The sequence below is a fragment of the Macrosteles quadrilineatus genome, unplaced genomic scaffold, assembly GCF_028750875.1.
Source record: "Macrosteles quadrilineatus isolate MER2022 unplaced genomic scaffold, UCM_ALF_1.0 Scaffold_2__2_contigs__length_208266976, whole genome shotgun sequence".
Classification (NCBI taxonomy): Eukaryota; Metazoa; Arthropoda; class Insecta; order Hemiptera; family Cicadellidae; genus Macrosteles; species Macrosteles quadrilineatus.
The window spans coordinates 18,321,026-18,334,779 of record NW_026542595.1 but is presented as its reverse complement, the minus strand read 5'-3'; the positions used below and the strand labels follow the sequence as shown (position 1 = coordinate 18,334,779).

General features: G+C 36.9%; 1 protein-coding gene across 1 annotated transcript in view; it reads right to left on the bottom strand.

The window, feature by feature from the left end:
- The window catches only part of LOC128987429 (probable ATP-dependent RNA helicase spindle-E), a 274,025-nt gene that overhangs the window by 155,155 nt on the left and 105,116 nt on the right, over nt 1-13,754 (bottom strand). Inside the window, exons 10-11 of the mRNA XM_054408268.1 lie at nt 9,090-9,260; nt 2,289-2,451 (exon numbers count right to left, since the gene is read on the bottom strand). Coding sequence (XP_054264243.1) covers nt 2,289-2,451; nt 9,090-9,260 — 334 coding nt within the window. The remainder of the gene's footprint in view (nt 1-2,288; nt 2,452-9,089; nt 9,261-13,754) is intronic.

Genomic DNA, 13,754 nt, shown 5'->3' with positions numbered 1-13,754 from the left:
GAAGTGTAAGTCCTCCGCCACTCCAGACGGAACGCTTAAACGCAACGATTTCCTCATGCATAAAAGGGTCCCATTTGATCCCATGTTAAAACTTAAAACACTCTCCGACGGAACGCCCAATAGATGCCACCCGACGGAAAACAACGTGCATAAAAGGGGCCTAAGTTAATATGACAATCATATTGAATATGACGAATTTAGGCTATTTTAAATGTGACACTGTCTATTACATGTATTATGTTTAACGACAATAAAAGATTCTATTCTACAGAACTAACAATAAAATTGGCTTCAGCTGTTCTATAAGGATGACAAATCTACTTAGGGAGTATGTTTTATCTAGGTTTAGGCTTCAACACCATAGGGTAAGTAAGCTCACCCTCTTCTCCCCTTCCCAGATGGTCACCTCCAATGCTCTACATTTAGACAGGAAGCAACTTAAACATATCACAGGTATGGTCACTGGCCCTGGTTTCCTCTAATTGCACCTGCATTGTTTGAGGATCCACAATGGAGACACTGCATGTAGGAAATGTGGGCAGTCAGGAGAGACTGCAGACCATCTACTCTGTGACTGCACAGCTCTTAACGAGTTAAGGGATAGTACTCTTGGAGCAATGACAAGGGGCAGACACCTTCCTCAGGAGGAGCTTATAGATAGGATGCTGAAGCTCATCAAGCAACTCAGGTTTAACGGACTCTGACGTACCATGTGCGCAAGAGGCCCATCAGTGGCTGACAAGCAACAGGACAAGGTCCGCCCCTACAGAATCAATAAATCAATCAAGTCCCCTATCAAATGTAGTCCCGTCCCAATGCGGGAATACTTGATCCCAAAAATGTCCTGAAGTTTAGGGACCCGTTCATCCTTAATTTTGAAGGGTTAGATTATTCCCGACATTCAGCCAAAGTTCATTACTTTTTCACAAATTTTCAAAATCCCTGACTATTTCCCGAATTTCCAGGAATTCCCGACTGGTAGTCTCCCTGCAATAATATGTAGAAAAAAAAATAATGTACTGTAGGGTAAAAACTTCATAAGAATAGAACACTAATTACACCGGTGGGACACACGGGAGGGACGATGGCTAACATAGTGTCAGCTTTCGCCGCTAGAACCGCTAAGTTGAAAAATTTAAATTAAGTTAATTTTATAATTTTTAGTTATAAAATTAACTTTTTAATTATAAAATTAAACTGTCATAACCTAACCTAACCAACCAAACTTGCTGATAATATAAAAAATATATAAGATAAAAGTGAAATGAATGTTTACTTGAAATTTTTAATTATAAAATCAATTTTAAAATTTTGTATCATAAAATTAAACTGTCATAACCTAACCTAACCAACCAAACTTGCTGATAATATAATAAAAAGATATATAAGATAAAATTCAAATAAAGCAAAATCTCTGACAAAAAATTAAAGTCGCCGACGGGTTTCGAACCCGAGACCTCCTCAACACTAGTCCGATGCGCTACCAACTAAGCCACGAACGCCGCTGGAATTTCGTCGTCTCGTTACGGTGATCGTGTTGCCTCAAGAGAAGACATTAGCCACTATAGATATGACGTCACCACACCTTTAGCCATCGTCCCTCCCGTATGCCTATTCCCTAATTACACAGTTCGCAATGATGCAACCAATGAGACTGAATCATCATGGTTGACCAATCCGGACACAGAGACATTGCATTTTACCTTTGTATTGGGAAATGTCTACAATAAACCTCTAAACAACATTAACTCGTGATGGTAATTTGGCATGATCCGCCCTAGCACAACGTTAATTTCTCAACTACTTTTGAAAACAAAATCTTTAATGCGTATATTGTAACTTGGTTCTAAATCGGTATGGTAAGCGGCTACCAGTAAGCAAAGAGTTAGTTTATTAAGATTATGAAAAGACATTCATTTGCAAAGTTAACATCGACACATAGCAAATTCAAATTCAAATTATCTTTATTTATATTATGTACAAAACGTACAATAAATAGTGTCAAGCTTATAATTACTATGTACAAATACTTAACCTAAACAAAAAATACAGAAAATAAAACTATCTATAGCTGTATACATTCATAAAAAGTTCATCTATTGAGTAGATGGGGTTTTCTATCAAAAATTCTTTAAGTTTTTGTCCAAACTTTTTTTTATCCTTAATATCTTTTATTTTAAGATATTGCAGGTATTGTTATCTAGAGTAGATAAATTTTAGTATCGACACATCTCTAATTTGAGGCTTAATTCAATCGCTACCCCTAACATCTCCCCCCAAACACTTACCCATGATGATAGCTTCTTCCAATACATCAAATAGGTGTCCCAACAAGATGAGTTTAGTGATCCTTATGTCAACAGGCAGGCTTCCCATCACATGGCCCAAGAAAGTCAAATCTCCATCTTCAAGATCCTCCACTCCTCTAGTAGTTAACAGTAGAGCTCCAATCTAGAGTAAATAGTTCAATTATATCATTACTTCATTTATATAGTTTTTGGGTTAAATAACCCAAGGGATTTTTCATAATTCAGCACACTTGGCACTAACAATCTTGCCATAGTGTCACCAATGTTACCCCTTTAACATTGTAATAGGAGGGGTCAGATGCTTTTTACAATATACCTTTTGATTTAAAGTGTTAACTATAAAACTGTACAGTCAAATTACAAATTAAGCTGTTCCTAACTAGTTTTTTGTTGTTTTAGCGAATTTCCCTGGGAAGTAGCTATTACCGTAGGTGTCACGGTAAGACCTAGGCTCGGGACCGATTTACTTTTTAATTTTAATGTCCCAAGAGGCCCAAAACACTTTTCGTTCAAATGTTTATATATGTGTGTATACAGTAAACTCCCGGTTATCCGAGTCTCGGTTAACCAAGCCTCCGGGTTAACCGAGCCAGTCATAACAAAATATTAAATATAAATAAAGGTCTTAATATCGAGATAGCTACGGGGAGCCGTGATTTTTATTTGTTTAACAAGCGCGGTCGAGCAGTGGACGTCTCTACTGGCTGTTGCTAGGTCGAGTAATAGACTTATCTACTCACTGTACTGTAGACTACTGGCTGTTGCTAGGTCGAGCCGTGGATCCTTATTGCACGAGTACGCAGATAATCAATAAATTCTAAGAAGTACTGTAGCACCTGATATCTTTATTAGCTGTTGCTAGATCGAGCATTCCACGAATTATTGGAACCCGCGTATTTTCATATCCACCTGGCACTTTTTAGTTTCAGTTAGCTCTGAACTAGGTTGGTGTTAAGTCGTACTCGCGCTAAACGTGGTTGTGTTGATGTGTTTTTTTGCCACTTTAATTGATTGTTTATTGTTTATTGTTGTCTTTTACTGTTGCCGATTGTTCATCGTTTGTTGTTGATTTTCATTGTTGCTATGAGTGGGAAACGGAAGAGGGTTGTAGTTTCTCTTGAAACAAAATTTAACACGATTAAACGTTTGGACAAAGGTGAGTCCATTAAAAAGGTAGCTGCTGATTTGGCGGTTGGGGAAGTGACAGTTGGTGATTGGAGACGAAATTGGGAAGAAATCAAAAAATTTGTGAACAAGAGTGTGAGTGGAGGCGGCGTTCCTAGTAGAAAGACTTTAAAGAAGGGCAACTACGAGCAGACGTCTGAGGCTCTTTTTTTGTGGTTTTCCCAGCTTCGAGGGATGGGCAGTCCTGTGAGTGGGCCAATGCTACAGGCTAAGGCGATTGAATACCATAAAAACTTTAAAGACGGAGAGGAAACATTTACGGCGAGTGAAGGATGGCTGGACCGATGGAAGAAGAGATATGGGATTAGGCAGCTTAACATTAGTGGGGAGAAGTTATCAGTGGACACATCTGAAATCACGGAATTCCAAAAGAAAATTGAAGAAATTGTGTTGTAGGAAGGATTAACTTCAGATCAAATTTTCAATTCGGACGAAACGGGCCTTAATTTTAGACTACTGCCTTCTAAGACCTTGGCAGCAAAATCTGAGAGGACTGCTCCTGGATTTTAAAAAAAGCAAGGAGAGGGTTACAATACTGGCTACAGCTAATACTTCTGGCTCATTGAAGTTAAGGCCGCTGCTTATTGGAAAGGCAAAAAATCCAAGAGCTTTTAAAAATATAAAAGTTGACTGCCTGCCAACAAAATATTGTAACCAAAGGAGTACGTGGATGGACAGCCCGATATTTAGTGAGTGGTTTTTCAAAGAATTTGTGCCTGTCAGTGAAGCATTTTTGAAAAAAAAAAAGCTTCCCAGGAAAGCTCTTCTACTATTGGACAATGCGCCATCTCACCCCGATGCCCAAGAACTGTGCAATGGTGATATTAGGGCAATCTTTCTACCCCCTAATGTTACCTCGCTTATACAACCGCTAGACCAAGGGGTTCTAGAAGCGATGAAGAGGAACTACCGGCGAAAGCTTCTCCAGATGTTGATTTCAAAGTTAGACGAAGGAATGACTGTTAAAAACGCCTTTTAAAAAGTCACATTGAAAGACGTGTCGTACTGGATAGCCTCAGCGTGGGATGAGATTAAAACTGCCACCATTCAAAAGTCATGGAAGAATTTATTTGGCATAGATGGACCACCAAAAAAAGCACCAGAACCCGAGAACGTGAGTGAACTAGTCGAACTAGCCAATGAGTTACCCGTTGAAAATCAAATTGACAGCAAAGATATTCACGATTGGTGCAATCAAGATGGTCAGATGTTAATTAATGACGTGGAAATAATTGACATGGTAACCGGTGACAAGGACAACGAAGATGATGACGATTTGGACGAGATAACTCCCAAAATATCATACACCGACGGGCTGAAGGCGATCGACGCTGCTCTTGCATTCATAGAGCAGCAAGAAGAGTGTACCCCACACGACATTCTTACTCTACAACGTTGGCGCAACATTGCATCATCCAAGCGAGGGAAGAGGTTAGCTCAGAAGACGATCAAAGACTTTTTTAAGAAATAATATGTGCTCATGTTTGCTTACAGGTATTATATTTCATCTATTATATGTTATTTATTCTAATAAACCAGTTCAGTAAACTTTCACGGGGTTTTACGTCATTTATACCATAACCGTACATAACCTCCGTATTATCCGAGTTTTCCCATATCCGAGGTGGTCCAGGTCCCAATTACCTCGGATAATCGGGAGTATACTGTATATATATATTATTTTCCTGCATGTTTAGGGCTACTAATATAATAAAAATCAAAAACATAGTTAACAAAGTGCCATTTTAAATAATTATTTTATTTTTAATGACGACATGTTTCGGAAACTAAGTCCATTATCAAGTCATATTCACCATAACCTCATTCAATAACCTCAACTAACAAAATTAATAATATAATCATATTTAAAAATAATTTAAATAGAAAATATGTTAAATAAATCCTTATAAATCTTGGTATTAATTTGTTCATTATACTATATTCAATGTTTTCCTTCTTTCCTTAGTTTTTCTATTTAGTCGTAGATTGGTTGGATTGATTTTGGAAACACTGTATTATCTACCTTAGTCACTAACAAGACTACAAGATCGCGCCACTCATCCTACACTGATCTCCATTCATGGCTTAAAATACCTACTTTGTATGGTCGCGATTTAATAAGAAAGTGTTAAAGTATTAAGTATGTTCGTGGGGTCATTTTTATTATGTAGATAAATATTTAGCTCTTCTTTTACATTAAGTTTCTCACGTTCTTTTTCATATTCTAAAATTGTTAGATTTTCTTTCAAGTTTTTATAACTGTGGTCTGAGTTCATTATATGGTCGGCGAAGTTCGACTTCATTGAAGTTAGATTTTTTCATTTCAATGCATTGTAGATGTTCTTTGAATCTTGTTTTAAAACTTAGAGATGTTTGACCTATATTATAATTGCTACTGTCACTACAGTTGATCTTATAGATTCCTGATTTGTTGTACTTTTTGTCTTCATTATTTTCTGTGTATTTGATTTTTTTATTGATTAATTTGAATATATTGTTCTGTAACTTACTCTTATATCCAAGTTTTTAAATGTATTTGTTAGGCTACTGCTTTAGTCATATATTTGTTATAAGGTATACAACACATATATTTCTTTTTCTCTTCATTTTCCGTTGATTTTCCTTGCTTTTGTATTTTGTTTTTCAATTTCTTCTTTATCAATTATCATATTGTCTATCATTTTTGCCCTGTAGTCATTTTTATCTGCTAAGTATTTAATGGATTTTTTTCTTTTTTGAAGTTTTCTTTATTCAAGGGAATATTAATAAGTCTGTGGATAAGTGAATGGAAACTAGCGATTTTATGACTCCAAGGATGATTGGAATAGTATGGAATAATGATGTCTGTGGTCGTAGGTTTTCTAAATATGTTAAATGTATATCTGTTGCTATTTTTTGAGATTGTAATATCTAGAAAATTTATTTGTTATATTTTTGATGATAAGTTTCTACACAGGAAAAGAGAATCTGAAGTCAAACCGGGCAAAGGATTCCCGAAAATACAACTTTGTATCAATTGTCCTGCTATTAGAATCCCAGGCCGAGCCAGCCCTCTAGTCTAAATATAGCTTCAAGGTTGCACCCTTCCCTCCCCCCTTGCCTTCTCCATTCACAGTGGCCCTCTCCTTTCGAGGTCTTTGTCAAACCCATCCCACCCTTCTATTGTTTTGCCTTTTTAGTATTTCTATTCTGACTTTTTCAAACATTAAATTAAATAAATCATGGAAGTCGTAAAGGAATAAAAGTGATAAAATGTTATAGAGCTAAACTACTGACTCAACAAGTTCTTGGAAGTACTTGACTTGCCTACAACAATAATTATTATTGTTGTCATAAAATATTAATGGTTTTGGGACTGCTAATGGGTTTTTTTATTGTTCCATTACTCCAAGTAAATAGTAATAAATTAAGAAAATCCTAAACAATCATCTGATAAACCTTTTTATGTGCTCCTAACCAACGACAGTGAATTGAAAGTAATTAATTGTTATACACTGACAACGTTAATTAAGGCTAGTACCTTGGTGCACCACAGACCCCTAACTGAAAGCATTCATATGTTTTTAAAAGTTTAAATTAAACAACCCGTTATTGTGTTGGTTGGAAAAAAGTAACCAGTTGTGTTACATTATCTTGTCAAAATATTGCTGCAAACATGTTTATATTATATTCCTAAAATTCTTCACCTAATTTTTAACTAGGCTACTTTATTATGGATATGACCTATCTGAGTAGTAAAATAGGTTAAGCCTATTTTAAGGTTTAGCCTTTATCTTAACTGTTTTTTTTTTCCTTGACATAATCATGTTGGGAGTCAAAGGTGTTGATAGTGTATGATACTGTAATTGTTAGAAAACCATAAATGTAGGAAATCATTTATTTTTATAGTAATATCAATTAAATAAAATGAGAAAAATACTGGAATCCCTGTACCGTACCCATTTTGTACCAAGGACAAATAAAATAGGTAAGGGCAAAAATTTATTATTTTAAAATGTTACATTGGTTAAAATCAGAATGATTAACCTTAGTAGAGTTCCAAAGCTGTGATTGGAAAACTCTTTGGATTCTATGTAGGAAATACGTATGATGATGCTTTTTTAACGATAATCACGATCGTGGCAAAATCATGAACATTTCCTGCGGCCGTGTAGACATCACTGTCGCCTACCGCGGTCACGGAAGCGTCATCCCTGTCATCCACAATCACAGCAAAATTATGATCACTACCCGCAGCCGTGTAGATATCATCATTCGCTCCCATGGTAACGGAAACGTCATCGTCGTCGTCCACGATCAGGGCAAAATCATGAAAATTTCCTGCGGTCGTGTAGACATAATCGTCGTCTCCCGCGGTCACGGAAACATCATTGTCGTTGTCCGCAATCATGGCAAAATTATGATCATTTCTCGCGGCCTTGTAGACATCGTCATCTCCCGCGTTCACAGAAACGACATCGCCGTCATCCGTGTAGACATCACCATTGCCTCCCGCAGTCACGAAAACGTCATAGTCGTCGTCTGCGATCGCGGCAAAATCAATTACGTTTCCCGCAGCCGTGTAGACATCATCGTCGACTCCCGCGGTCACGGAAACGTCATCGTCGTCGTCCGCGATCACAGGAAAATTATGATGATTTCCCACCGCCGTATAGACATCATCGTCGTCGTCCATGATCACAGGAAGATTATGATAATTTCCCGCGATCACGGAAACATCATCATCGTCGTCGTTTGCGATCGCAGCAAAATCAGTTACATTTCCCGCAGCTGTGTAGACATAATCGTCGTCTCCCGCGGTCACGGAAACGTCATCGTCGTCGTCCGCGATCGCTGCAAAATTATGATCATTTCCCACGGTTGTGTTGACATCATCATTGACTTCAGCGTTCACAGAAGTCATCGTCGTCGTCCGCGATTACGGCAAAATTATGATCATTTCCCGCGGCAGTGAAGACATCACCATTGTCTCCATGACGTTTCCGTGACCCCCGCGGTCACGGAAACGTCATCGTCGTCGTCTGCGTTCACGGAAAAATCAATTACATTTCCCACGGCCCTGTTGTCATCATCGTCGTCTCCCGCAGTCACGGAAGCGTCATTGTCTTCGTCCGCAATTGCGGCAAAATCGTGAACATCTCCCGAGGCCGTGTAGACATCACCATCATTGACTTTCGCGGTCATGGACTTTAATATCAAAATAAAGACTAAATCCCGACTCTTCAAGACCATTTTGAAATTCAATACTAATTCCCGACTTTCCCGACTAGACACCCTTTTTTCAGTGTAAGAAACATTATTTGTGAATCCAAAAATGGATTATTTTTGTCACGGAGCTTAAACAGAAGTCAGTGCACAGGCCAGTGACTGGGGGTTTTTGAAGCAATTTTTTTGTTGGATAAACGGCTAGAAACACAGTTTGCAGCCTAAATACTTACTTTTAGAAACATTAGTTAAGATTTTATGTTTGAAAAAATTTCAGGCCCTAGGGTGCACGTTAACACCTCAGATTTGGTGGGGTGCACCTGTTGTGTTTGCAGACATTTTTACCGCACTCAATGTGTTAAGGACATTTAGGTTGAACTATTTTGTTACCTCTTTTAGTTTAAGAATAGTTTTCTCATAGCTATCGAGGTCGGGAGGATCTATGGCATCGCTGATGATCTTCAGGGGACACTCATCCTCCATCAGACGTTTACACTTGAGAACAACAAGCTCGAGGGGACAGCGGCATATCTCAGGTTTGGGCGTTACAGGCAACTTGAACTGAAACATCATAAAAAAAAGTTAAATAATCATTTAATCATAGATTTAGGAGGAAAAACAAAAAATACCCTTCTGCAGCAAACCTGCAGACTAAGATAATTTTCATTTGCCTGATCTGATTTTCAATTAAATCATTAAATGTATTTCAATAACATTAGGATTAAAGAGTGTAGAGTACCGTACCTAAATTAATTGGATAAGTTTGGTCAAAATATATTTATAAACAAGGGCAAACACACACAGTTTACTAATTACTTATATAAGAATAACATGGAAATTTTAAATCAAAATTTTTTTTACTTTCAACTGTACGGTACGTCGTCGTTGTACTGTACGTCGGAAGTCAGGGATGGGTGTTGTAAGTAAATAAGAACACTGGTTACATTTTAAAAGGCTCAGAGGGCCGCAAAGGGTATGTGGTGTTGACTGGTCTAAGACATGGTGTGGACTGACGTGAGGAGTGAGGATTTAGACTGTGTTCAGAAAGGTGGGGGTGATGGTGGCGTGATATGACGTCATGGGAAATAGCCATGAGCTGCTTTATTAGAAACATCACCTGATTTTACATATTACCAACCTAAACAGAGATTGTGGTAACATGATGGTACGAGTGTCAAACTATTGTAACATTATGGTACGAATTATCAGTATATGGTTTTGTGATACTATCGGTTACTATAATCTTGAAAACTTATAATCACAAATAGCAATATCAGAATATCTTATTATTATTTTGTTTGTCAATCATTTAAATAAGAATGAGAATCAATCAATCATCAGTTTTTAAATATATGGTCAAAATATTGAGATAATATCACACATTAAAAACACAAGTAAATGAAACACACAATTGAAATCATAAGCATTAATAGCATTAAACATCGAACCTTGATGATATTAAATATTGATAACACAAGTAAGGGTACACACAATTCAATTAATAAACATTTGAAAATCATTAATAAGGAGATATAATAAATAAATCTATATACAAGTCATGTCCGGGTATTCAATTAAAGGTCTAATCTTATTACAGGTTTGCGCTCCCGGACAGTAAAGCGTCTAGTAGGCGTCTGTCTGTTTACATTTGGAGGCGAAGCCAATGACCCCGCTCTTTCAATGTTTTGGTTTGCGCCAGGTGACCTAGTCAATATCGGAGTTCTCTGTCCGACTGTGCCCGGAAGAGCTCGCATACCTTCGCTACTGTTCCCTGTCAGTGTGCGGTCACCACTAACACAGGTTGATTAACAAATAATCTACGTGTTGTGACACCACCATAAGCTTAAACTTGTCTGTTTTGATTACTACTAATGACAATTAGGTCTAATTAAATCTAACCTTGATTTCAGAGATCTGCCTAACATTAACTCTGCTAGTGTTTGATTGGTTGTGGAGTGTACTGTATTTCTGTATGTAAACAAAAAATTTGATAATGCTAAGTTCAAATCAGAAGTGTCTTGTAGTGCTATTCTAAGTTTGTGTTTTACTGTTCTCACAGCATTCTCGGCTAAGCCATTAGTCTTTGGGTTGTATGTGTCGTGGCCTTGTTTATGCACGCGTATTAGTTGATTTTAATAATTGGAAAGGTTGCTTCATTTGGAAAGATTTATTGATACAAAAAATGTCTAATGTTGTTGATAACTTATTTACACTTTAATTATTAATAATAACATATGATTTATATTTACTTATTGCCAACATAGAACATTGACTAATTATGAAACATGTGGTTGATATACTATAATTCTCCCACGCTTATTAAAAAGATAATTTTGTTTTGAAACTGGCAATATTGAAAAAAAAAAAAACAACAAAATGAAGACCTGACAAAGTCTTTCAAATATTCAGGCTGGCGATGTGTTCTGTTGGATCTGCGCAGCACTGGACTTTCGTTTCCTGTCTTATGTTGAAGTTGTTTATTGATTCGTGGCGGTGGTTGTTCAGTAGGGATGGTGATGAGGTCTTCAAATGGATGATGTGGTCCTGGTTCTTCCGAAGTAGCTTCTTGTAATGTGGGAGCAAATTTGACAGTCTTTGATGGTATTTCAGTAAGTCGTAGTTGGTCGATGTGTCTTTTAAATATATATCCACTGTCTAGTCTAATCAGGTAGTGTAAGAGTCCGAACTTCTTAATGATGGTGCCTGGTTTCCACAGATTTTTGTCGTTCGAGTAGTACCGTGCTTGGACTCGGTCTCCTACTTTGTACTGTCTTGCTTTAGTGTGTATGGTGTATGGTGAGGATTTTTGATGATTGTCTATTTCAGATAGCTTGATTTGTAAATTGCGAATCCACTGACGTCCTAAGATAGATGGGCAGTTGTCTGGTACAATGTAGATTTCACCTTTGGAGATGTTAGATTTGTATTTTATATTGACCTCTACTTTTCCATAAGGTTTGAATACATCTTTTGTGTAAAATCTAAAAAGTAAGTCAGTTGGTTGGATTGAAAGATTGAGGTGTAATTGATTGAACTTGTCTATGGGAAGAAATGTATACCCTGAACTGGAGTCAACTTCAAATTCTACAGGTTTGTTTTCAATATTCACAACTGTAAGAAACGGTGGTGAGGCTTCGGTTTGAAATATATCTACTATGTTTTGAATACCATACTGGTGGTCACTTGTGTCGTTTATCTGGTTAGTTGAGTGTGAGCTATTCTTGGACCTATTGTTCAAAAGTGTGCTGATGCAAACTTTACCTACATGTCCTAGTTTTGAGCATTCAGAACATTTTAGTTTGTTTTTGTCTATTCGACATTCTTTCGACAAATGATTGGATTTTCCGCATCGCAAACATAACCCGCTGATTCCCAATTCATCAAAGTTGATTCGAGACTTTGGAGTGTGTTTGGGTTTCCATTTGGACCTACTGGAAATATTGTGTTGACAAGGGGAATGGTCATGCTGTCTTGATGTAAGAGAAATCTTATTGATATCTGGTAGGTCTGATGTCGATGTAGGAAGATGTTTGAGGGATATTAGTTTAGAGTCAAGTCTGGAAGCTTCTAAAGCCATTGCCTTCGATACGATTTCCTTGAACTCTGTAATATCAGATTGTAAAAGATGTTCACGAATAGAGTTGTCCTTAAGGCCGCAAATGAACTGGGTGCAAAGGAAGATATTTGATATGGATGATTTACATTCGCAGGGTGAGATAAATTCACAGTTGGTTGATTTATCCCTAAGATTACTTACAAACTCTGAAATTGATTGATTGTTGATTGTCGGTTTGATAGATTGATAGAAACTGGTGCTGGGAAACAAGTACATTTCTTTTAGGTTCTAGATGTTCTTTTAGGATTTTGATCAGGTTGTCGTAAGTTAATTCGTTCGGATTATTTGGTGCAGACAAGGATGAAACTATTTTAAAATTGCTTGGTCCAATTGAGTTCAAGAGCAATTTAGCACAATAATCTTTGTTGGGTGCAATATTTTTCATCTGAATGTAGTTCTCAAAGCGTTGATAATAATTTGAGAATGATTCCTTTTTACTGTCAAAAATGTCAAAGTTGGGCACATAAGCCATTGTATGAGTTAAGTTTGTTTCAGATTGTTCAGTATCGTTTGGCTTTATGTTAAAACATTGTGTAGAAAGTTGACTTACCAATGTTGTTATCATGGCTTGTTGCATTTCCAAAAATTGCTTGAATTGTTCTTGATCCATGTTGATGAGGTTTTAGTTGAAATGTTTCTGATTGATAATTGAAAATGCAGTTGAGGTTTACTCGTCGCCAAATCAACTTGTCGTGGCCTTGTTTATGCACGCGTATTAGTTGATTTTAATAATTGAAAAGGTTGCTTCATTTGGAAAGATTTATTGATACAAAAAATGTCTAATGTTGTTGATAACTTATTTACACTTTAATTATTAATAATAACATATGATTTATAATTTATATTTACTTATTGCCAACATAGAACATTGACTAATTATGAAACATGTGGTTGATATGCCATAGTATGGTGGCAAAAATGTATGTTTGATTCCATTTTTTTGCAAAAATGTTTGGAATTCTGTACTTGTGAAAGGTGGTCCATTGTCACTGACAATGTGATCTACTAAGCCAAATCTAGCAAACAATTCTCTAAGATGAGATATTGTGTGTTTTGCTTGCGTTGATGGAACGGGTAACACTTCCGGCCACTTTGAATAAGCATCTTTAATTACTAAAAATAACTTTGATTGAAAAGGTCCGAAAAAATCCATATGAATCCGGGACCACGCCTTATCCGGTACAGTGAGCAAAATCGACTTGGGCGGAGTTACACGTTCCTTCAAGCATGATGTACAATTACCAGCAATTTGTTCAATATCTAAATCAATATTTGGCCACCAAACATAGGATCTTGCCAACGCCTTCATTCTTACTATGCCTACATGGCCATTGTGTAATTCTTGTAAAATATGTGTTCTAAACTTGCTTGGGATGACGATCCTGTAACCCCACATTAGGAGTCCTTGTTCAAAAGTTAATTGTGACTGTCGCACAAAA